We start from the raw sequence: 24,438 nt of genomic DNA on the forward strand, positions 1-24,438 counted from the left end.
CCTAATGTGGACGCGTAAAATCTATTTTATAAAACTGGTTTTAATAATTTTGATTTTATGCTGTAGTGTAGACGTGGCCTAACTCACACCACCTTAAACATTATCTCTGAATCTGGCCCTCTATGTCTAGCCCACAGCTCAGGCCATTTAAATGTTTCAAAAAAAAAAGTGCTCTTTCAATCCGAATGCTAGAAAATTGTTAAGAGCAAGTGAGCTCAGCAATCAGACCTGTACTGAGGGTGTTGCTGGGGGGCAGGGGTGGAAGATACATGCATTATAAAAGAGGGAAAACAATCAGGCAAATCCCTGAGAACATCTTTGTGTCTCCAGATACCCATCTTATGCCTTTCATAGTTTCCAGTTATTCAGCTTCAGCGTCATTATCCTCTAAGTCATGTAGCTCGCTTGGTATCTGGATTTCAATTGTGCTAGCATCAGAGCCTAGCAAAACAAAAGAGAAAGGACTCTGTTACTTTAGACTCTGGAAATAATTACTGACCAGGTCATTTAAAAAAATAAGTTGGCAAAGCACTAGTTCTGTTTAACCATATACAGTAGGAGTCTTGGTACATAAGCTTTCTGACCACAGAGTTCTTTGGCCAGAAGGTTTATGTATTCAGACAGACAGTATGTGAGGGCAACAAAAGTTATCTTTATCTACCCTGTGCCTTGTTGCTGTCTGTGAAATTGCATTCCTAGGGAAATGGTTTATTGCATTACCCAGTGAGCTATTGGGGAGCTAAGTTATTAAACTCAGAGTACTTATGTGATTGTGGGAGAGTCTGTGAGCTTTGGCCAATAATTTCTGGTGCCTTGAGCAAAGATATTTGTTAAAGCAACAAAAATGCGGATCACCCTGTCACAAGGGAGCACATGATTGTGGGGCAGGGGGAATAAAGTTCATGATATTTCCACAGAAACTGTGGTATTTTGTTGAACACTGTAGCCTGAAGGGAGACTTTTTAAAAGAGAGTTCACACAAGATCTGCTGTAGTAGGCCGCTGAGCATTGCAGCCAGTTGCTTGTACCTTTCCCTAGCTGAAATTAACATCCACCTCGGTTCAGATATTGTTATTAGCTCTGGTACTACTTGGGAGCGTGAGAGGTAGGAAAAGAACACTTCGTCTAGTGTGGATATGATGGAATTTATTCTTTATGCTTCTTGAACAAAACTTCTCAGAACTAAATGGTTTTAAAATGCTACCTTATTTTTAGAGAGAGAGAGAGAGGTTCTTTACACGTTTCCGTGGTTTCTCAGGATGCTGCAGAACAGGTGTACGGGGGCCTTTGTCCACACCCTGTACATATCAGTGCAAGATTCTGCACCAGCTTCAAATAGGCCAGGGAAGACAAGAAAAGGAGCGAGAAGCTAGAATAGGAGGTTGGCCTGGAGATGGGGGATTGGAGATTGACTGTGTTTGTGGATCCAATGGCTACAAGTCCAACTCTAGGGGATGGATAGATGTTATGGTCTCTACTGCCTGGAGCCTTGGATTTAGAATAATGGATCCAGAGCTTCACAGTTCCCTGGCCCCCTAGACTGAGATGAGGCATTACCTTTCCAAACCCACACACTATAACTGGTTCAGAAAAGAGTTAGATAAGTTCATGGAGGCTATTACCTAAGATGATCAAGGATGCAACCCCATGCTCTGGGTGTCCTAAGCCTCTAACTGGCAGAAACTGGGAGTGAACAACACGGTATCACTAGATAATTGCCATGTTCTGTTCATTTCCTCTGACATATCTGTCATTGGCCACTTCTGGAAGACAGGATAGTGGGCTGGATGGACCATTGGTCTGACCCAGCATGGCTGTTCTTATGTTCACACTTCTCCTGTTCAAAGCCCATTAATCCATGCTTTGAGGTGAGGTAAATTTTACCCAAAGGAAATGCTCTCTTTAGGTAAGCATTAAAGGTTCTCCTGCACTCTGAAAATACCATCAACCCCATTATTCATCACGTGCCACCGGAGTGGTGCAAATTAGTTCTGAAGTTAATTAATCCAGCCACTGGAAGATTCCCCCTGTAAAAGTGCTCTGTTTTGTTGCATTTCCTACTACTAGATAACTTAACTGTGGCATTGAAGTTGCAACAATATTCCTACTGCTAAAGTCCTAGCAACAAACATGTTTTGTGGGGTGTAGAGCATGATAACATTTGCTCTTTGGCTACCAAAAAGGAGGGCAGCAGCATCTTGCAAACTAACTCTCTAGTGAATGTTTAACTAGATCTTCACATTTATAAACGGAAGATGGAGGCTCCTTTCATACACAAAACTTGAAATAAACCTTTCTGTGGCACTTAACAGTATTGTTTCTTGCCTGAATGCCATAGACAAACAAGCTCTTGGGTTTGTTTTTATTTGACATACCTGCTAATTGACACAATTTCTAAATCAAACCAAGTTTTGGTTTTATCATTGTTTTTACCATTGGCTATGAAAGGCTAAATCATTTCCTTTCTCTCAGGGCCAAATTCATCCTGGTGTAATCCATCCTATGTATCAAAGTCTGTTGTGGTTTGAGGTTTTACTCACGCTAACGGAATACCATACTTGGGAATGTAAGTAAGAGAGTGATTGCCACTCAGATGAGAGAGAGGCACAAATGGCTGTTAGGAACATTATCTTTGTTAACAGAATGCAAACCTCCAAGACTTCATAACAATTACATACTTCCAGTTGGAATCACTAGGAGTTCCCCTTAATTCTAATGATTATGTCAGTCAGCTTCTCCCATGTGACCCAGAGCAAAGCAACCTTATCTCCTATTTCTTTAAATGAATTTAGTGCTCATGAAGTTCCCAGATTAACATCTTGGAGACTGTTCTAATTATCTGCAGTGCAGGTCTAGCCAATTTTTCCCCTCTAGTGGGCCTAATCCCTGACCCAAAAGGCCAACTGCACATGAGTTAGAGGGTGGATCAGACTCCATGTGTTCTCAATTCTTGACCTCTGCTGAAAGTTTCAATAAAGATGAACATGGATTACCTTTGCAGTGGTCATTTTTGTCAAGTTGATACCTGTGATCTGGGAACTAGGCTAAGGCCACAGACTAATTTCACAGAGGTCACCAAAATGGCATTGTAGGACAATTGCTTTAGATCACTACTGACCTGGATTTGGATTCATACCCCTCTTATAGGGGCTGAAGATCTCAATAATCCATTCTCTTGAACCAACCCATTCCTCCACTCCTCTGTCCTATCTGCAAAATCTTCTTCCTGGTTACCCAAAGCAAATGGATACATGTATTCTGAATGCTCCTGTGCAATGCCTCTTGGCAAAGCTGCATTCTTTTCTCAAACTTTTCCTTAAGAGCAGTGTTAGGATGAGCTCCTTCCTAGCCTAATGGCAAGCTGGAATCTGTGCAGAGACAACTGGTACCTCCTAACTTTGGGAAGATGCAGTTTAAAGGTTTGTCCCCTCCCAAAACAGCTTGAGTCGCAGCCCCTCCCTGCAGCTCCCAACTGTTTGCTGATCCCTCTCCCCTGGGCACAGCTCTAGGAGCTGCTTCACAGAGTGGGGCAGGTGGCTGGCAAACCCTGGCAGAAATTGGTGTGTGTGTGGGGGGGGGACGTGTCCCCCTCCTGCTCCCTACACATGTCGCCTCTGGTTGCAGGAGAGAAGCCATTGATGTACAGTCGGATAATTCATCTACTTTTGCTAAGGAACGGCAAAAGATCAGGTAATGTCAACCAATCTACTACTAAGCATTCCATTTTACAGTGCTTTATGATTCAAGCTGATCACACAGTTGTACTAAAACCCATTGAATATTCTGACTCTACAACCTCACTGACACAATCATGTTTATTTTTTTTGTTATTTTAGATTAATAGATTATAAAGATAGGCTTGACTACTGTGATCATCTAGTCTGACCTCTACAACACAGGCCATAGAACTTCCCTGAGTTCATTTCTGTTTGAATTAGACTACATATTTTAGCAAAACATCGGTCTTGATTTAAAAATTGCTCATGATGGGAGATCTACCGCAACCTTTGATAAATTGCTCCAATGGTTAATTACTTTAAAATAAATACATTTGTGCCTTATTTCCAGTCTGAATTTCTCTAGCTTCAACTTCCAGCCAGTCTGAATTTCTCTAGCTTCAACTTCCAGCCAGTGGATCTTGTTCCACCTTTGTCTGCTGGACTGAAGAACCCATTATCAAATTTTTGTTCCCCATGTAGGTACTTATAAACTATGATCAAGTCACCCCTTAACCTTCTCTTTGTTGAACTAAACAGATGAAACTCCTTGAGTCTCACTATAAAGCATGTTTTCTGATTCTTTAATCATTCTTGTGGCTCTTCTCTGAACCCTCTCCAATTTCTTAATATCCTTCTTGATTTGTTGACACCAGAACTGAACACAACACTCCAGTAACGGTCTGCTTAACTCTATTGCTTCTGCACCTAGATACCAGGAATGTCATTTCACCCTAGTGGAAGCCACTGTATCAGGAAGGGAGGACATTAAAATTCACTGTGGAACCTTGAGTGCACACTAGGAGGGCCCCCACAGCCAGTTAGTGCCAGCAAGCTAGTGTGCTCTACATTCACATCCTGGCTTGCCATGCACTAACTAGTTATGTAGACAAACCTTTAGGGATAGTTCCCATGCTAAAATATTTGTTTCCTGACTCTAAACACATATCTTCCCAAAGAGGGAATGCATTCTCTCTGTTATATCTTTTCATGGCTAGCATTCTTGTTTTCTAAACATTTGTCACATTCACTTCAGCCTACAGCTTTTAGACCTTTATGTAGCCCTTTCTCCTTCCTCTCAACCCAGAGTACTTTGAGGCTACGTCCAGACTACCCGCCGTATTGGAGGGTTAAAATCAATTGCTCGGGGATCGATATATCGCATCTCATCTAGACGTGATATATCGATCCCCGAGCGCCCTTATATCAATTCCGGAACTCCATCAACTCCAACGGAATTGCGGAATCGACAGAGGGAGCCGCGGACATCAATCCCGCACGGTGAGGACGGGTGAGTAATCCGATCTTAGATATTCGACTTCAGCTACGTTATTCACGTAGCTGAAGTTGCGTATCTAAGATCGATTTCCCCCCCGTAGTGTAGACCAGCCCTCACAAGCAGGTCACTTTCCACACTTAAATGTTGGTCCAATTTCCAGCATATATTATACCTTCTCCTAAAAGTAATCATACTATTTCATATAGGTAGAGAAGGCACCTATTGTGGCATAGAAGAGTGACAGGCATCTTTTTTCAGTAGCTCTTGAACACAATACATCTGCATCTTCATCTCTTATTCTAACTCTAGTCTTCTTATGCCTCTTAAACAGGGAGTTAGACTTGGTCTTGCTGAAGGCAGAGTCAAGCCAAAGTGAGCCAAATCACAAGCTAGTTACACACAGATGAAAAAAAAATCCAACAGAGTGTTATGATCACACTGTGATCAGCTGACTCAACTCACTGAGTTTTAGGACACATCTACACTTGCAAAGTTACAGCACTGGTAATTACAGCGCCGCTCAGAGAGTGCCGAAGGAAAACCACTGTTGTGTGCTCACACTGACAGCTGCTTACGCAATAGCATATTCACACTTGTGGCACTTGCAGCACTATTCAGAGCGGTGCACTCTGGGCAGCTATCCCACAGAGCACCTCTTTCTCTCTTGTCGCTATGACTTGTGGGAAGGCAGAAGGGGTTGCGGGGCATCCTGGATCCTGTCCCAATGCCCCATGATGCATTGCTTTGCATCCCAGAAATCCCTGTTCTTCCGTCTGCATTTGGCACCATCTTTCAATGCCCTGCCTTTTTCGGGCTGCTGGAATGGATCCCGAGCTGTTGACCAGTATGCTGCTTGCACTGACCAACATGTCACGAGTGACAGTGGAGTTATTCCTTAAACTACAAAGTCAAGAGGAGTGTAACGTTGATCTCGCCACGTGTAGTGGTTATAACACGAGGTTGCTTTTGGCATTCACGGAGGTGCTGACAACAGTGGAATGCCACTTTTGGGCTTGGGAAACAAGCACTGAGTGGCGGGATCACATCGTGATGCATGTCTGGGATGATGAGCAGTGGATGAGCAGAACTTTCGGATGAGGAAAGCCACATTCATGGGACTGTGTGATGAGCTCGCCCCAGCCCTGCAGTGCAAGGACACGAGAACGAGAGCTGCCCTGCCATTGGAGAAGCACGTGACGATTGCACTGTGGAAGCTGGCTTCTCCAGACTGCTACCGATCAGTCGCTAAGCAGTTCCGAGTGGGAAAGTCGACTGTTGGAGTTGTGTTGATGGAAGTGTGCAGGGCCATTAATTGCATCCTGCTCCGAAAGACCATGACTATGGGCACTATGAGTGACATTGTGGATGGCTTTGCACAAATGGGCTTCCCTAACTGCAGAGGGGTGATCGATGGCACACATATTCCAATTTTGGCACCAGACCATCTAGCCACCAAGTATATTAATGGCAAGGGGTATTTCTTAATGGTTCTCCAAGCACTTGTGGATCACTGTGGGCATTTCACAGATTTTCATGCTGGCTGGTCTGAAAAGGTGCATGATGCACCTATCTTTCAGAACACAGGTCTCTTCAAGAAGCTGCAAGCAGGGACTTTCTTCCCTGACCAGATCACCGTAGGGGAAGTCGAAATGTTCATTGTGATCCTGGGAGACTGCACCTACCTCTTAATGCTGTGGCTCATGAAGCCGTACATGGGGCAACTTGACAGCAGCAAGAAGCGGTTCAACAACAGGCTGAGCAAGTGCAGAATGACTGTGGAATGTGCATTTGGCCATTTAAAAGCCCGTAGGTGATGCCTTTATGGGAAGCTGGACATGGCCAATGACAATATTCCTATGCTTATAGCCACATGCTTTACTCTCCTTAATATTTGTGAAGGGAAGGGTGAAAGCTTCACTCAGGGATGGACCACAGAGGCTCAGCGCCTGGAGGCTGAGTTTGAACAGCCAGAGACCAGGGCTATTAGAGGGGCACAGCACAGGGCCATAAAGATCAAGGATCCATTGAGGCAGCAATCTGAAGCTGAAAGCCACTAATATTTGTTGCTATGCTCAGGACTGCAGTGCTTGTAATCCTAGGAGGTGATTGGTGCATGTAATGCAAGAAGGGACCTTAACATAATTGTATGTTGCTTTACAGGCCTCTTCTTCTTTCACTTAATAGAATAAAGATTGCTTTCACACAAACACAATTCTTTTATTGAAAGAAAGCAACCAGAGAAGAGAGTCAAATGAAAAAAATCATCAGCAGGGAGGGGGATGGGTGAAGGGAAGGTCTTAAGGGGAGGAGGGCTCCCGTAATGGCTACAGATTTGTGTATGTCTAGGGATCATACCCAACTTTCTCCTTTGGAGTATGCTGCAATGGGTACTGGACTTCAGCAGAGCCAAACTGCAGATGGACGGGTGTTGAGTGCAGTGGGTACTTGGACTCCACACTGCTGGACTGTGAGGAGCAAGGAGTGGAATGTTGTGGGCAGAGCGTGGAGCCAGAAAGTTGATAAAAGTGTGTTGGCGGTGTGGGGGTGACTGCATGGGAAAGAGTTTTGTGACAGAGGCTGCAAAGGAGGGCAGGTGCGGAGCTGCTCGGTTTGAAGAGCTAGTATCATCTGGAGCATGAGCGCTTGGTGCTCCATAACTGTTAAGAGCCGCTCCATGGCTTCTTTCAGGTGTGCCGCATTCTCCTTTCAGTCCCTCTTCTCGCTGTCCCACCACTCCATCAATTCTTTTTTCTGAGCAGCGGAGTGCATCGTAACCTCACACATAAAGTCCTCCTTAGTTGTTCTTGGATGTTTTCTAATTCTGCACAGCTGTTCTACCACTGATAACAAAGAGGGATCTCTGCTCCCAAGGTCACCTATGTGAAGTTTAAATGCAACATTTTACAGAAGCAGTATTGTTTGCATCAAAGACAACGCTGTTTCAATGCTTTAAAACACAGCCAGTACTCATACACCTGTCACTAACTGGCTGACCCCAGGCAAGCACACATGAGACTCAAGACCCCCAAAATGGTGAGTAGCCACAGGGGCAGGGGAAATCACTGTTCCCAGACCCTGCTGTACACTGAGCACATGGCTTTTGGGGAGAGCAACACAGTAGGGAGTCCTAATAATCATTTCTGTCCCCACACTTTCCACAGGAGTTGATCATTATGGAAGATATCTCGCTGCTGAGGGTGAGCAGGGAATCAAGGGGGGGTCTTCTCCAAGCCTGCGACTTCCACCCTGATGCTTATGCAGCTATCCTATGTGAAGCAATGGTCTCCCAACCCATCAAGGCAAAGTGGGGTGGGAAAGTTACCATTGATGGGGCAAGAAACAAAGCAGCTCTGCTGAGGAACCTATGGCAGCGGATTGCCCAGCATCTCCATGAGAGTTTCCTGGAGATCTGAGGCAGATTCCCATGAAGTGAGGGAGTGTATCAACAGCCTGTTCCACCGCTCAAACTAGGCAGGAGGTGAGAGACAAGCCTGCTTTCTGCAACCCTCCTGACCCCAACAATTTACTTAAGCAAGAATGACTCTCTTCAGCAATTCCCAAAATTAGATCCACTTACCAGGGACCTCCTCTCCTGTTTGTGCTTTGCCAAGCTGCAACTGCTGTGACTGGGTAGGCTCCTCCTGGGTAGAAAAGAGTTCCTGACTGCAGGCATCTCTGGCCTCTGAGTCATCCTCTATCTCTGGGTCCCTTTCCCCTCTTCATCCAAGATTGCCTCCTCCTGGCTCAGTCCACTCTCGACTGGCATGCAAACCAATGAAATATCCACAAGGTCCTTTGCAGTGGAGGTGTGGTTGCCACCGAGTATCACGTCCAGCTCTTTGTAGAACCGGCAGCTCGTGGGCTCAGCACCAGAGCAGCAGTTTGCCTCTCGCATCTTGTGGTAGGCATTCCGCAGCTCCTTCACTTTGACCCTGCACTGCAATGTATCCTAGTCATGGCCCCTTTCTGTCATGCATCTAGAAATCTGTCCGTAGGCATCATAAATCTGACGGCTGGAGCGCAGCTGGGACTGGACAGCCTCCTCTCCCCAAATGCTGATGAGGTTCAGCAGCTCAGCATTGCTCCAAGCAGGGAATCACCTGGTGCATGGAGCAGGCTTGGTCACCTGGAAAGATGCGCTGAGACCACTGCATGCATCACGGAGCAAACAGGAAGGGGACTTTCAAATTTTCAAAGGAATGTATGGGGTGGGACTGACAATTGGTCACCTGAGGGCAGGTGGTAGAGTTCAAACCAACCAGAGAGGTGAGAACAGGCATTGTGGGACACCTTCTGGAGGCCAATCACAGTGCTGTAATCACCATGGTGTCTACACCAGCACAGAAAGCTCTACGCCTCTCGTCGGGATGGTTTTTTTAGAGCGCTGCATCTGCACAGTTTCTGTGCACTAAGTAGCTTGGCAGTGTGTACACCTCAGGAGTTACAGCACTCAAAACTGCTTTACTGTGCACAAACTTGCCTGTGTAGATGAGGCCTTTATGTCTTAGCTGTTGCTTAGCACATAGTAACTTGAAGACACACAGTGACATGCAAATTGAATCAGTTTTGTTTCATTACCAATTGACTCATTCATGATGGAGAAGTACAGAATAAATTTTCTATCTTCTCAGAGTACAGAGACCTGGCCCAATTCCAGGATCCAGATCTGAGCTTTGTAGCTTGGGTCCATCTCTACCTCCAAATACTAAATGTGTTCATGTTAATTTTCTGCAGTATTAATTAGAAACACATGCTTTTCTTCACTTGAATTACCACACTTTTGTTCTTGCTGCAGTTTCTATTGCATTTTGTTTTGGTGATTTCATGCATTCCATCTGCCTTTGAACACTAATGATGCTATCAGATGTGTAATGTCCTCTAAGGGGCTTCATTTGAACAACAAAGAAAAAAAGTCTTAACACTTGTTGCTCCCTACTTGCAGTTGATCTTCTGTGTCAATTTACCAAAGAGCAAGTCTCCTAGCAATGACAGGTTTAAACATGCCTGGCAGGGGGCATGGATAGTATTTAGGCTAGGAAAACATTCTAAACCAGGTGACTGCTGTGGTCTTGATGATGTCACAGTGTTTTTCTTTGTAGTTAAGAGTCTGATCTTTCTAGGAGTCCTTCCAATCTCCACAGTACCAGCATGCGGGCAGATGGAGGTAGGACCAGGGATCTGTTAGTTTCGCAGTGGAGATCATTTGTTTGTTTTTTAATGTAAACTCAGCCAACCAGTGAATTTTCTCATGTCTCAGAGCTCCTGCTGGAGGAGTCTTTTGAAAATGTGACCCACAGACACTCGAATGAGTGCAGCTTTCTTTCTGTATAAACAGAAATGTGTGTGATCTGTACCTACAGAGTTTGGGAGTTATATGTTTATACAACTGGCAACATTCTAGCAGAGCAGTAATTGGGAGACAAAATAATCAAAAGCATCCAGGGGTTTGACAATACTCAACAGCTTCCCCAACAATCATCCTGTACATATGTGTATACAGACATGCTCTTTAACAGGTGAGTGACCAAACCACCGTCTGGATTCATCTGGACTTTCCCTAACATGGGGTTACCTTATCCACCCTTTGCCCTAGACATCCCCATGTGTAACTGCTGTATATCTGATCTTGATAAACCCTTCCCCATCAAGGTCAACTGAATCTTGGAAGACGACGCCCCTCTCCTCACATACATATTATGCTGCCTTCAGGAGTACTTGTAGTATGGCAGAAGAAGTAGGTATCCTAGACCAAAGCCATGCTAAGCATTTTAGATTCTAATGCCTCTTCAGTTTATATAATCAGGGAGATCAGAGGAAGGATTTAGTTAGAGATGTACAGAACACTTAAACATTTGACAGCTAGGGAAACCTCAAAATGTGTAGCTTTGGTTTTCAAGAACTTTACCTCTTCGCATTTCAGCCATGCAATTAGCATGAACATCTGCCCAGACTGAATACTAATTAAATGTATGAAACTGGCTGGGCAAAATGTAGCCCCTCTCTACTCCAATGGATAAATTCAGGTTGGTCTGGGAAAATGCATCCCATGGTAGCAGGGGATAAGATACACTGTGTTCCTGACAGTTTTCATTTTACTGTTATAACTGACACAACCTAAAACCAAATGTCGAGTTTGTGCAGAGAATATATATTGTGTGTTTGTGTTTAACAATCCAGCTTCTTATTGTCACATAGCTTCACCTACCACTGTGCACAAATTCTCATATCCTGAGGATTCCATTGCATTAATGGTTTTATTCCAAATGATGTTCTAGCTTTGTTATATTATTTATATATTTTACAATGTTATTTCTTCAAGCGTTCATTTAGCTGGGCTTTGTTATGCTCTGGTGTGTGCAAAATATGATCATGTACAATTAATCATGGGTATGTCCCTAACCCATGTTAACTGAGCTGAATGTAACTTGCTGGACAATTGTTTTGAATGTATAAGTGCTCAGTAATTCTGCCCATGACCCGATCACCATCTCACATCTACCTTTCAGCTGTGAGTCATGGACACCCCACTGTCCCAGAGAAAAGTGTGGACTGGCCAGTAAACTGTAGATATGACTATTAATTAGAGCCCAGACTGTCCTGCCCCGACATGGTCTAAGGCGGAAGCCACATCTCATGTGTGTTCCACAAGACGCTGACTCAGTCTACTGTCCTACTGTGGATTGGATTCTGTCTCCACTCTCCCTGAGCCACCTTCCCAATACTAATTTGAGACCGAACACTCTAGACATAGGCTAGCAATAAATATTTCCACATTCAACCTGAAAAGACTCCCAGTATGCTTCCAAATTGAGCTTGAGACAATCCACTACCCGATACAGGCTGGCTGTATGATTTACCGTAATAAAAGCCAAGATCATACAACTGTAATTCATCTACAAAATGGGGAAGACAATTCTTTATCATGTGATAACTAGTAGGGGGTCTCCTACCCACTGAGAGTAGATAAGCAGAGTTCAGGTCGGTGTTGAAACATAGCTGTATTTCCTGACTTGCTGTGAGGTAGGTGTTTTACACTACCAGTCCTACATTCTAGCTTCCTGACTTTCAAACTTTGTTGTTAATGTTACCTTTGAATTTCCTTCTAACTACATATTTTAATAGCTACAATGATCTATTGTTTTACATGAATAGTTATGCCTTTTCAAACGTAAGTGCATCTTACTGAAGACTTTCCTCTTCTAAATACGTAAATCAAAGACCTGCAGAAGGCTAAGGTAAGTTAATGCAACACTTTGCTTGTAACTAACTGATCTGGTGCATGGTAAGGGAAGGAAAGCTATTTTTTTATGGTTTGCATGTGTAATCCACACACCTTCTGAGTGTGGTGCTCTGTCCTGTCCAGTGGCACGGAGACCACTTAGAGAGAGTTAAATGAGTCTGCTCTCCAGCCTTAGCTCTCAGTCAGGTGGCTTTTAGCTCATGCTGTAGAGGCTCATGCACTAAACTCCAGAGGTCTCCGGTTCAGTGCCGATGGCCGGGGTCTGTTGGCTTTACACACGCAGTAAAATTGAATGCTGACTGGGTACAAATGTGCAGGACACACATTTACCCTGCCATTTTAGAACAAAGAAGGAATAGCTTAAGTACGCCTGCCATAGGAACTGAGGGAGTGGTAACACTTTCCTCACCATAAGTTTCTTTTAAAATTAAAAATCACTGTTGCTTTACCCCTAGCATACAGTATATGTATATCACAATGTACTAGTTAGCCTAGTCGTGGAAGCCAATGTTGTCAGAGCAGCAAGAGGCTTTCATGAAAGGTTTGGGTTTGGTTGTCTTCTGATAATATCCCCCACAGACTGGTCATGTGTTAAAGCACCACTCAGCTTTCAAGCCTGATTTTGAAAAACTTTTGAGGGCAGATTGTGGCCAGCTTTTTGTGAATGAAGGAAGCGGGAGGGCGAGAGAGTAACAGGATCTTACACAGGTGTTAACCACATTGTAAGTGGGGAGCAGAGCCATTGTTCTTTGCTCAAGGTCAGCAGTGGCACTAGTATCCCAAATGGGGTACAGCCAGGCTGTGGAGTACAAGGGGAATGGACTGTGAAGTGGCCGTTTTCCCCTTTCAGATATGCTTGGCAGCTCTGATGTGCTGGAGCAGAGGAAGGAATGCTGGATTAGTTAACCAGACTTCTAGGGCTTCTCGCTACAAACTGTCACCTTGCAAATCCATCTTCAGCACATGGCTGTGCCTTTGAAGGCATGATCTGTTTGTTTACTTTAGGGGTTTGTGCTGCTGCCCATGACAGTAGCATCTCAGAGAAGATTAACAACAATTCTCTCTACCTGTAATAGTCTTGTTTTCTTTCTGCTCCTAAAAATTACTTGCACTTAAATGAAAACAGGATCTTTATTTTGTAAGGATCCATTTAAATCTGCTCCAGAAATCTTCATCCTCTGCCTGTGACATCACTCTTAGCGTCAGTGGAAATGACCAGTTTTACAAACCAAGGTTAAGGGCTTCTGAAGCAGACGAAATTAATTCTTACAAAATAAAATATCCTGTTACATGCAAATGGCCCTAGTAACCAAAAATAAAAGGGGGGGGGGCGAGGAGAAAAAAGATAGACATGATTGTTTTTAAAGAGTGTGATTTTAAAGGTTTTCTACAAAGCAACTGCAGCTCTTTAAAGATCAGTCCCAGCATTTATCAATTTACTTTATTACCTTTTTATTGATTATAGTTAGATCAACTATTTTCTTAGCTCCAGCTGTGCCTAGTTCTCTGACCTTCCTGGAACTCTGAGCAGTATGGCTGTTATCATTCTACTCTTTAATTTAAAAAAAGTTACACAGCGTTTCCATGGGGTTTGGCAATCTATTTATGCTTAAACACGGTTGTACCAGAACCAATTATAACACATTTGGGCAGCCAGTACAAAGTTGTTTGAACTGACAAAGATTTGTTCTAACCTATGCCAGGACTAGCATGTTTTTTAAAACTGGTGATCAGTTTGGGCTGGACAGTATAGGCTTGTCAAACCACACTGTAACTTAGGTTTCCCTTGTTTAAACCATGCATAAGCACTGTAGACTGAACCCCATTTGCTAGTTAACTATCAACCTCTTTTAACAAGTATTTGGGCACAGGTGCTTAGACGCCACAGTGCTGAGCACAGTAGTTAGGGAAGGAAATAAATATTGTTGTTTGAATTCCCTTGAGTTCAGTAAACCAGGATATAAAATAGAACACTCTGCAGAGAAAGGACTGCAGGTTACATTTCACTGTCTTTTGATGGAATTTAGGCACCAAAGTCATTTAGATGACTGAAAATGATACCCTGCATCCCTTAATGGTATAAATACCAGACTTCACTGTACTAAAAGACTATATTCCTATTAATTGCAACTGCATTTAGATAAAAGCACACTTAAATATCCCACTAAAATTCAAACAGGCAGAATAAAAGAAGGGTTATTAAGCAGGGTTCTATATGCAAACAATGCAAATCTATATCTGTGTCAAAGTTGTGTCTTTAAAACATTTGATCATTGTTTTAAGGATGACAATTTTGCATCCCTACAATCCTCGCGATAGAATTCTAGATATAGAGCGGCACCTCTGGAAAGTCAGGCAAGGGGCCAGTGTTAGAAAAACCCAACACAATAGTAATTTGTTTATTAAACAAAAGAATAGTCTGCTGAAGTACAGGTTACAAGAGAGGTTAAAACAAAAATGTACAAAAAGAAATCAATGAGGTTAATTGAGAAACACTGAGCTTCAAAGAGACTGCTGCCAACATAATGGAAAGCAATCAGGCATTCATCAAACAGTATCATCTCCTCCCATACTCCCTACAAGAGGACTGAAGACATAAGTTATCATTTATGCCTCCAAGAAATATATAGTATGTGACAGATGACAAGGCCCCAACCAAGCCCTGGAGCAAATAGTGATGCAGTAGTTAATCAAGAGTCATGGCAATGGGAGAGGTAACATTAAGCTTTATGAATAGGAGTACTTGTGGCACCTTAGAGACTAACAAATTTATTTCAGCATGAGCTTTCGTGGACTACAGCTCACTTCTTCGGATGCATAGAATGGAACACACAGACAGAAGATATTTATACATACAGAGATCTTCTGTCTGCATGGTCCATTGTATGCATCCGAAGAAGTGAGCTGTAGCTCACGAAAGCTCATGCTGAAATAAATTTGTTAGTCTCTAAGGTGCCACAAGTACTCTTGTTCTTTTTGTGGATACGGACTAACACGGCTGCTACTCTGAAACCTGTCATTAAGCTTTATGCAGATGCAAACTACCAGCCCTGGTAGATAGGAGAGTTTCTGGATAACCTGTCATCACTGGTGGTGTTACCTTCAGACAGAATGCTTAAGGCCTCGTCGGTCTGCTGGCTGCTGCCTGCTGTTGTCTTCGAGTCGTGGATGTTGCTTTGGTAATTCACAGAGGATCCAATGGCAGAAGGGTAGCCATTGTCAGCAACAGCTGATGTGGACATTGATTCCCATGGTATTTCTCTCTTTTGCCACTTCAGGCTCAGTTTCCACCCAGTCCAACCATAAAAAGTGAGTGTGAAGAGAAAGCCTTGCATTGGATTCAGCACTCCCTGGAAGAGACAAGAAAGGAGAATTGCGATGGGAATTAAAATCAACAGAGTGGTGAATTTCAAGTGCAATGAAACCATTCCTGTGGATTAAGGCTACATCTGTGCTGCAATAAAAAATGTACGACGCCAAGTCTCAAGGCCTGGGTCAGCTGATTTGGGCTCACAGGGCTGCGGGCAATACAACTGCAGTATAGACATTAGGGATCAGGCCGGAGCCTGGGTTCTGAGCCCAAATGTTTACACTGCAATTGTATAGCCCCATAGCTCAAACCCCACAAGCCCAAGTCAGCTGGCCACTGGTCTTTTATTACAGTGTAGACATACAGACTTTCTTCATAGTGAACAATTACTGCCTTGAGAGATGATGTAAAACTCACCCATCTGCATCCAGATGAAAGTACATGTTACATGTCTTCTAGCCACAAGCAAATCCAGGGAAGAAACCAAAGCCTTTGTTCTGGTACACAATAACTCTTAGAACAGAAGGGGTCAAATGCTTGCCTGGTTTGACTTCAGCTACTCCATGGAGTTGTATCAGGGATAAATATGGCCCCCACTGTGCTTTAACAGTCTCCATTGTGTCTTACGAATTTTATTTTGCATGAGCAATTATAAGACTTCAGTGAAAGCAGAGCCAAACATACTGAGAGAAGTCACTCACAGATAACCAAGTTCTTAAACAGTGATCAATCAGCTTATAACTGCTGCTGACTCATGAACAAGTCCATCTTTGTTGGATTAAAAAACTGGGCAGCTGAGACAGTCTCTCAAATATCACCTCTGTCCCCAGTTCCTTGGATATTTGTTAAGTAAATGCTTCGGATGTTTCTATTTTTCTCGTGGGAAATCAGCACTTTATTTCCAAAGCCAGCTTACAAACTGTTCAATTCCTAGACTTGACCTCTTGCCCTCCAGGGCAGCAAGAGCTGAGAGCTGTGTCATGTGAGTGTGTTCAGGCCTTGGGAGAGAAGGGGGCACCATGTGAGTGGCATCACTTAACTCTTTAATACAGGATGAAACCTGGAAATGGAGAGGTAGGGACTTGGGGGTGCCTGATTGCTTGTCAGAGGGTAGCAGGGTGTGCTGAGGGATTGGGAAGAGGAGTAATTTATCCCTTGTAACACTAATGTAGGATAAAATCTGGAAGGAGAGAATTAGGTATGCAGAGCTGGAGGTGTCAGGGTATCGTGTGTGTTCTGGGGGGGGGGAATGTTCCATGCACAGGAGGTGTACATTCATCCATAATATTTCAGTCCAGATTAGCCAGGCTCATCTGCAAAAATTGAAATGTTAATACTGATGCTCTACTGACTGGCAGATTTAGAAACAATGCTTGTAAAGGAGGCCTGGCGAGTCTTCTGTGGGCAGAGGGCTGTAGCCATGGTGCACATACAAAACGGAGACAGTTTTAAGAGAAGAAAAATTGGTAGTAACATGGGTTAAACTTGCAAGAGAAGCAGTGGATTCTCCAGCTCTTGACATCTTGACATCAAGACTGGATGCCTTTCTGGAAGATATGCTTTGGCCAAACAAATTATTGGGCTCAGTACATAGATAACTAGGTGAAATGTAATGGTCTGTGATATACAGGAGGTCAGATTAAAGGATCAAATGGGCCCTTCTGTCCTCAAATTCTATAAATCCCTAGAAGAGTCCCAGAAAGTGAGAAGGGGGGGGTATTATTCACAGCTAGAGCTTTGCCATAACTCAACTAAAAGAGTTTTATTGCCTTTCATGTGTTTAATGTTCACTTAATTAAAACTCTCGTCCAAATATACCCTTGACCCTTCTCTAGAAAAATTTTCTGTTATTTCAAAAAAGAAAACAAAGAGTGTGTTTTTACTAAGAGGCTTTGCAGATATTTAGAATCTCCCCAAAGAAGCTACCTGCATCATCAGCTCCAGAATATCCTCTTTTGACTATTCCAGGAACATTACGCTTATGGGGCAATAAGGAAATTACAGATCAGTGATGGTCCAAAATACTTTAGTAGTGTTCCCACAGTATTCTGGATCATTTTTCTGAAAGACCAATATATTTTTCTCTCCAGTAATTCTTCTCTGTATATACAGATGTTTTCTACATAGCAGTTTTAAAGAGCAAAGAAAATAATCTTAGTTACAAATACAGGCTGAAATTGTTAGTAAGCACCCAAGTTGTTAGCCTGTATTCAGAAATCACTGGTGGAAACTCTGTAGTCTGTTATTCAGGAAGACACAGTAGATGATCATAATGGTCCTTTCTGGTCTTTAAAATGAATGAATCATCTTGACTTCAGTAGGGATGCACAGAGGGTCAGTCAGGGCAAAATTTATCCCTTAGTTCTTCTTGCAGAGTTTCATATGAAGAATAGTTCCTGTAATTTTGAAAATGTTCTCCCCCCATTTTTTTTTTTTTATCGAGAGATTATATTTTGAAAGAAATAAACACTCATTACATTGGTGCTGCTGCCTGTCATACACAGAAGCTACTTCCAAGACTAATAAAAATCATGGTTGACCTACCATTATAATCCATGTGATCATTGCAGCATTTCTAACATTTTTCAAGGGGCTTCCATTGATATCTGGCTGCATTTCAAGGTAGAACAACAGGCTCTCATTGATGATGTTCGGTAACCAGCTGTTGCAAGGATAAAGAGGAAAAGAAAACGACAGATTTGTTTGTATATACAGTGGTTTCATTACTAAAGCATAACTGTGGTGATTGTTGGCAGGGAGAGGGAGAATAAAGCTTGTAGCCAACAATATGAAGAAGCAGCAGGTCTGGGAGAATATGATCAGGAAACAAAATCCTTTTCCTAACCCAGCCTGAAACAAAGAAATAGACATAACCAAACAGAATGCAATCCTAGCATTCCAGACTGATAAAATGCAGAATTAAATCAAGTTGATTAGAAAATACAAGACTAGAATGTACTACAGTCTATAGTGGGGAATGTCATCATCAGCACCTTCTTATATTTGCAGCCTGTAATGTGGTGTACCAAGCATTTGCTGCTTCTTGCCAGAGGCCTCACTGCCTTGGCAAACCCTGCAGAAGAAGGTGCCTTGCCAGAAGGGAAGGACATTGATTTCAGATATTTATGGATTGCCTATAGAAGTCTCCCATGAGAGAGTTGGTTCTCCAGCACCTATCAGGACCAGAAGCAGGTAGAGGCCAATCAAGGCCCAGCGGGCCAGATAAAAAACAGTGGCTGTACCTACTACAGGCCAATTCTGGGTGAAGCCAGGAAAAGGAAAGAAGGCTTTTCCTGCCCTAACCCAAGTAACCTAGCCCAGTCTGAGCCCCAACCTTGACAATGTTGGGTCTCTATGAAGGGTTAGTGTTTATACTGTGGGCTTTAATGCCCAGGTGGCTATTCTGAGTTAAGATTTAATTTGTGTTCTGTTAATCCTGGAAGGGGATTGGACTGAAACCTGACCTGGCCAGAGGAGTTGGCCATTGCAGACCTGGGAGAACAAGGGGTGCTAGAGAGGAAGAGTTCCTGCAATACTATGTCCTGACACAAGGGGGCACTCTGGTATCGAGGGCACAATATAATATGGCATATAAATAGAGTTGCAATGTTCATACATACTGTGACAGGGTCAGGCCAGATGGCTACAAGAGAGTGGTCGGAGGTAGATGCATTAGCTCCAGGTTAAGCAGGTCTCTTTTCCCTTGGTAAGATAACATGGACTATTCCAGAACACTCAGGAACCTTCTAGAACTAATTAAGGCAGGCAGGCTAATTAGGACACCTGTAGCCAATTGGGAAGTTACTGGAATTCATTAAGGCTAATCAGGACACCTGGTTTAGGATCTAACACTCCAGTTAGTGAGATGTGCGTAAGGAGCTGGGAGTGAGAGGATGTGCTGCTGGAAGACTGAGGAGTACAAGAGTAACAGACATCAGGAGGAAGGTCCAGTAGTGAGATAAAGAAGGTGTTTGGAGGAGGCCATGGGGAAGTAGCCCACGGAATTGTAGCTGTCATATAGCTGTTCCAGAAGGCACTCTAGACAGCTGCAGTCCACAGGGCCCTGGTCTGGAACCCAGGGTAGAGGGCGGGCCCGGGTTCCCCCCAAAACCTCCCAACTCCTGATCCAACATAGGAAGATCTCTGAGGCTAGCAAAATCCGACAATAAGCGCAGGACCCACCAAGGCAGAGGAGGAACTTTATCACAATATACTAAATATATATAGCATTGCTACATTGCTGCACATCATTCCCTAAACAACCACAAACTTCTGAGTTACACTAAAATGGACTTTAAAAATCACATCAAAAGAGGATTGCAGATGACTCTGAAATTGCCATAACATATCAATAGTTCTTACCAATAAGGGCAGCTCATGGTCAGCTAGAAAACATTAAGTTAAATGAATCAATAATCTTCAGCGCCAAAGAGAGGGTATGTCAGAAAGCCCAGGTTTTAGCCCTAGTGAACAGACTTTAGTGCAGTTTCTCTGTATTTCTCCTGCATAGTCAAATGGGTCATTCCCATTCTATGTGAAAACCTCATGTTTTTCTCCCTCCACCTTGCTCCCCTCACACTTCTTCCCTGCTCCATTCCCCCCAACCTGTCCACTTTAACAGGCTGCTCCCACACATGACCTAAGGCAAGCCGCATCCCCTCTTTGACACTGTTTTCTTTCCTACCCTATTTCCAGCTATCTGTTTAGACAACAAGTTCTTCATGACAGGGACTGTCTGTTGCTATGTGTTTGTATGGTGCCTTGCAAGATGGACCCCCAGTCTCATCTCAAATGTGCTCATGTAATATAAATAGCAAATAATAATTTCTTCTTCTGAAAGGATCCTCTGTTTGTTCAGAAGTTTGTGCTGAGCAGTCAACACCTGTCACTCCCTGTCATAAACGGATAGTTAAGGGTTAATAGAACAGGAGTACTTCATGTCTCTTTTGCCTGTAAAGGGTTAACAAGTTCAGTGAGCCTGGCTGTCACCTGACCAGAAGACCAATCAGGGGACAGGATACTTTCAAATCTTGAGGGAGGGAAGTTTTGTGTGTGTGCTGTTAGTTTTTGGTTGTTGTTTTCTCTGGGTTCTGAGGCTACGTCCAGACTACCCGCCGTATCAGCGGGTTAAAATCGATTGCTCGGGGATCGATATATCGTGTCTAATCTAGACACGATATATCGATCCCCGAGTGCGCTTATATCGATTCCGGAACTCCATCAACCCCAACGGAGTTCCGGAATCGACAGGGAGAGCCGCGAACATCGATCCCGCGTGGTGTGGACAGGTGAGTAATCCGATCTTAGATATTCTACTTCAGCTACATTATTCACTTAGCTGAAGTTGCGTATCTAAGATCGATTTCCCCCCCGTAGTGTGGACCAGCCCTGAGAGTGACCAGACGTGCAACCAGATTTCTCTCCAATCTCTCCAATACAGGCTCTTATGAGTTTCAGAATAGTGGTACTAGATAGATAAAGCGAGTTAGGCTTATGTTTATTTTCTTTATTTGCAAATGTGTATTTGGCTGGAAGGAGTTCAAATTTGTATTTTCCTGAAAGGATTTTGATTTGTACTTGTATACTTAGGCTGGGAGGGTATTCCCAGTATCTATAGCTGAAGAACCCTGTAACATATTCCATCTTAAATTTACAAAGATAATTTTTACTGTTTTTTTCTTTCTTTAATTAAAAGCTTTTCTTGTTTAAGAACCTGATTGTTTTTTTATTCTGGTGAGACCCCAGGGGACTGGGTCTGGCTTCACCAGGGAATTGGTGGGGAGAAAGGAGGGAAGGGGGAGAGAGAGGTTAATTTTCTCTCTGTGTTAGGATTACTTTCTCTCTCAGGGAGAGTCTGGGAGGGGGAGAGAGAAGGAGGGGGGAAGGTGCATTTTTCTCTCTGTTTTAAGATTCAAGGAGTTTGAATCACAGTGATTCTCCAGGGTAACCCAGGGAGGGGAAGCCTGGGAGAGGCAACTGTGGGGGAAAGGGTTTACTTTCCTTGTGGTAAGATCCAGAGGGTCTGGGTCTTGGGGTTCCCTGGGCAAGGTCTTAGGGGGACCAGAGTGTACCAGGCACTGGAATTCCTGGTTGGTGGCAGCACTACAGGTTCTAAGCTGGTAATTGAGCTTAGAGGAATTCATGCTGGTACCCCATCTTTTGGACGCTAAGGCTCAGAGTAGGGAATTATACCATGACACTCCCAGTAGTACTCCAGAATCTTTTGTACTAGCTGCAGCATGCTTTATAAGGAAGCTGCCACTGCAGAAAGGCAAAATTGTGTCCCAAAGAAAACTGCCAAAGGATACCATATTGGAGACGGGAAAAAGTGGTCTGAAATTCCACAGCCAGACCATATTGAGGCTACTCTTGTGGAGAGTGACCATAGCAATCTTTGTATTTTTCAGACTATTGCTCTAGGCGGCTACCTACCCAGTCAATGCCTACTTATCTTTTTTCCCATTTTTCTTTGAGTCTTTTGTTTTCATGTTGCTCAAACTTTTTTTCTCTCCAGCTGTATATTCTTGAACTTGTGTCACAACTGCAAGAGGCAGCTTAATGCTTCAGCTACTAAGTAAAATAATTTAGAACATTTTACTTTATAGACAATTCCTCCCATTGAAACTGTCAGATTGACAAACAAATAGAGCAAACCCGCCAATGCCGTTCACTCCCCCCACCTTAGGAAGTTAGGAAGTATTCAGAGTTTTTTTTAAAAATACGCCTCCTACCATATAATGAACACCAGCATAATTTTGAAAAAGCGGATCTGAATCTCCATCCCCAGGCGTCTTTCATTCTCTGTGTAGATTCCTTGTCTTCCTTTCAGCAATGAGGCAACTGGAAAGTACAGAACTGTATAATGAGTACATGGTTATGGGGTTGTTTTTTTTTATTTACAGGGATCCAGAGAGTGGGAAAGGGAAGAGGAGAAGCTGTAGCTCAGGTTCCTGCTGTGATGGGACTTGATTTTAACCAGCAGGGAAGAATTGGTAGCAAACAGAAGGTGGACAGCAATTTGGGTGAAAGTGATCATGAAATGATAGATTTCATGGTTCTAAGGAAAGGGAGGAGTGAAAGTAGCAGAATAAGGACAATGGACTTTTTAAAAGGCAGACTTTAACAACCTCAGAGAAATGGTAGGTGAGGTTCCATGGGAAGAAAATCCAAGAGAAAAAGGAGTTCAGGAGAGCTGGCAGTTTCTCAAAGAGACAATATTAAAGGCACAACTGCAAACTATCCTGATGCAAAGGAGAGAGAGAAAGAATAGGGATAAACCAATATGGCTCAGTCAGGAGCTCTTTAATAAGCTGAATATCAAAAAAGGAATCCTACCAAAAGTGAAAACGTACAAATTGCTAGGAGGAGTACAAAAGAATAGCATGAGCATGTAGGAACAAAATAAGAGAGGCTAAGGCACAAAAAGGCAATAAGAATAAGTTATTTAAATACATTAGGAGTAAGAGAAAGATGAAGGAAACTATAGGTCCTCTACTTAGTGGGAAAGGAGTGCTAATAATTGACTACATGAAGAAGGCAGAGGTGTTTAATGCCTGTTCTGCTTTAGTCTTCACTAAAAGGATTAATGGTGACCAGATAGTTGAAACAAAGCAACAAGAGGGAAGGAACAGAAGCCAAAATAGGGAAAGAACAAGTTAAAGAATATTTAGATAAATTAGATGTATTCAGGTTGGCAGGGCCTGATCAAAATCATCGTAAGTACTTAAGGAACGAGCTGAAGCAATCTCGGAAATGTTAGCAATTATCTTAGCCAACTCCTGGAGGACATAGGTAAGGTCCCAGAAGACTGGAAAAAGGCAAAGCACCTATCTTTGAAAGGGGGAGCAAAGAGGACCCGGGAAACTATAGACCAGTCAGCCTAACTTTTATATGGGAAAAATAATGAAACAAATAATTAAACAATCAATTTGTAAGCACCTAGAAGAAAATAGGGTTATAAGGAATAGGCAGCAGGATCTGTAAAGAACAAACCAAACTAATTTCCTTTTTTGCTGGGTTTACTGGCTAAGTGGATAAGGAGGGAAACACCAGACATGATAGATCTTGATTTTAGTAAGGCTTTTGATGCAGTCCCAAGTAACATTCTCATAAGCAAACTAGTTGAAAGACTAGACTCAAACAGTAGCTATCAGTGGTTTGCTATCAAACTGTCAAACCAGTAGGGTGTATCCAGGTGGGTCTTTCTGGGGTCAGACCTTGTTCCAGTTCTACTCAATATTTTCATTAATGACTTGAATAATGGAGTGGAGAATATGCTTATAAAATGTGCAGATGACACCAAGCTGGGAAGGGTTGTGAGCACTTGGAGGACAGGATTAGAATTAAAATGACCTTTTATAAATTGGAGAATTGGTCTGAATTCAACAAGATGAAATTCAATAAAGACAGTGCAAAGTACTTCACTTAGGAAGAAAATAATTGGCTAGATGGTAACAGGATCTGGGGGTTATAGTGGATCACGAATTGATGGAATGAGCAATGGGATGCAGTTGCAAAAAAGGCTAGTATTCCAGTGTGTATTAACAGGGGTGTTGTATGTAAGACACAGGAGGTACTTGTTCCACTCTACTTGGCACTAACGAGGCCCCAGCTATTAGTATTGTGTCCAATTCTGGGCACCACCCTTTAGAAAAGATATGGACAAATTGGAGAAAGTCCAGAGGAGACCAATAAAAATGATAAAAGGTTTAAAAATCCTAACCTGTGAGGAAAGGTTAAAAAAGACCTGGGTATGTTTAGTCTTGAAAGTCAGGGGTGGGGGAGATCTTTATAACAGCTTTCAAGTCTGTTAAGTGCTGTTTTAAAGAGGATGGTGAATAATTGTTCTCCATGTCCAATGAAGGTAGGTGAACAAAGCAATGGGCTTAATCTG

At 43.0% G+C, this 24,438-nt stretch overlaps 1 protein-coding gene across 1 annotated transcript in view; it reads right to left on the bottom strand.

The window, feature by feature from the left end:
* Nucleotides 1-361: 361 nt before the first annotated feature.
* Nucleotides 362-24,438, bottom strand: part of GPR143 (G protein-coupled receptor 143) — a 40,534-nt gene continuing 16,457 nt past the window's right edge. Inside the window, exons 6-9 of the mRNA XM_030551973.1 lie at nt 22,277-22,385; nt 18,090-18,207; nt 15,336-15,585; nt 362-441 (exon numbers count right to left, since the gene is read on the bottom strand). Of these exons, the coding sequence (XP_030407833.1) occupies nt 362-441; nt 15,336-15,585; nt 18,090-18,207; nt 22,277-22,385 (557 nt within the window). The remainder of the gene's footprint in view (nt 442-15,335; nt 15,586-18,089; nt 18,208-22,276; nt 22,386-24,438) is intronic.

The sequence above is a fragment of the Gopherus evgoodei genome, chromosome 1, assembly GCF_007399415.2.
Source record: "Gopherus evgoodei ecotype Sinaloan lineage chromosome 1, rGopEvg1_v1.p, whole genome shotgun sequence".
NCBI classification, from domain to species: domain Eukaryota; kingdom Metazoa; phylum Chordata; order Testudines; family Testudinidae; genus Gopherus; species Gopherus evgoodei.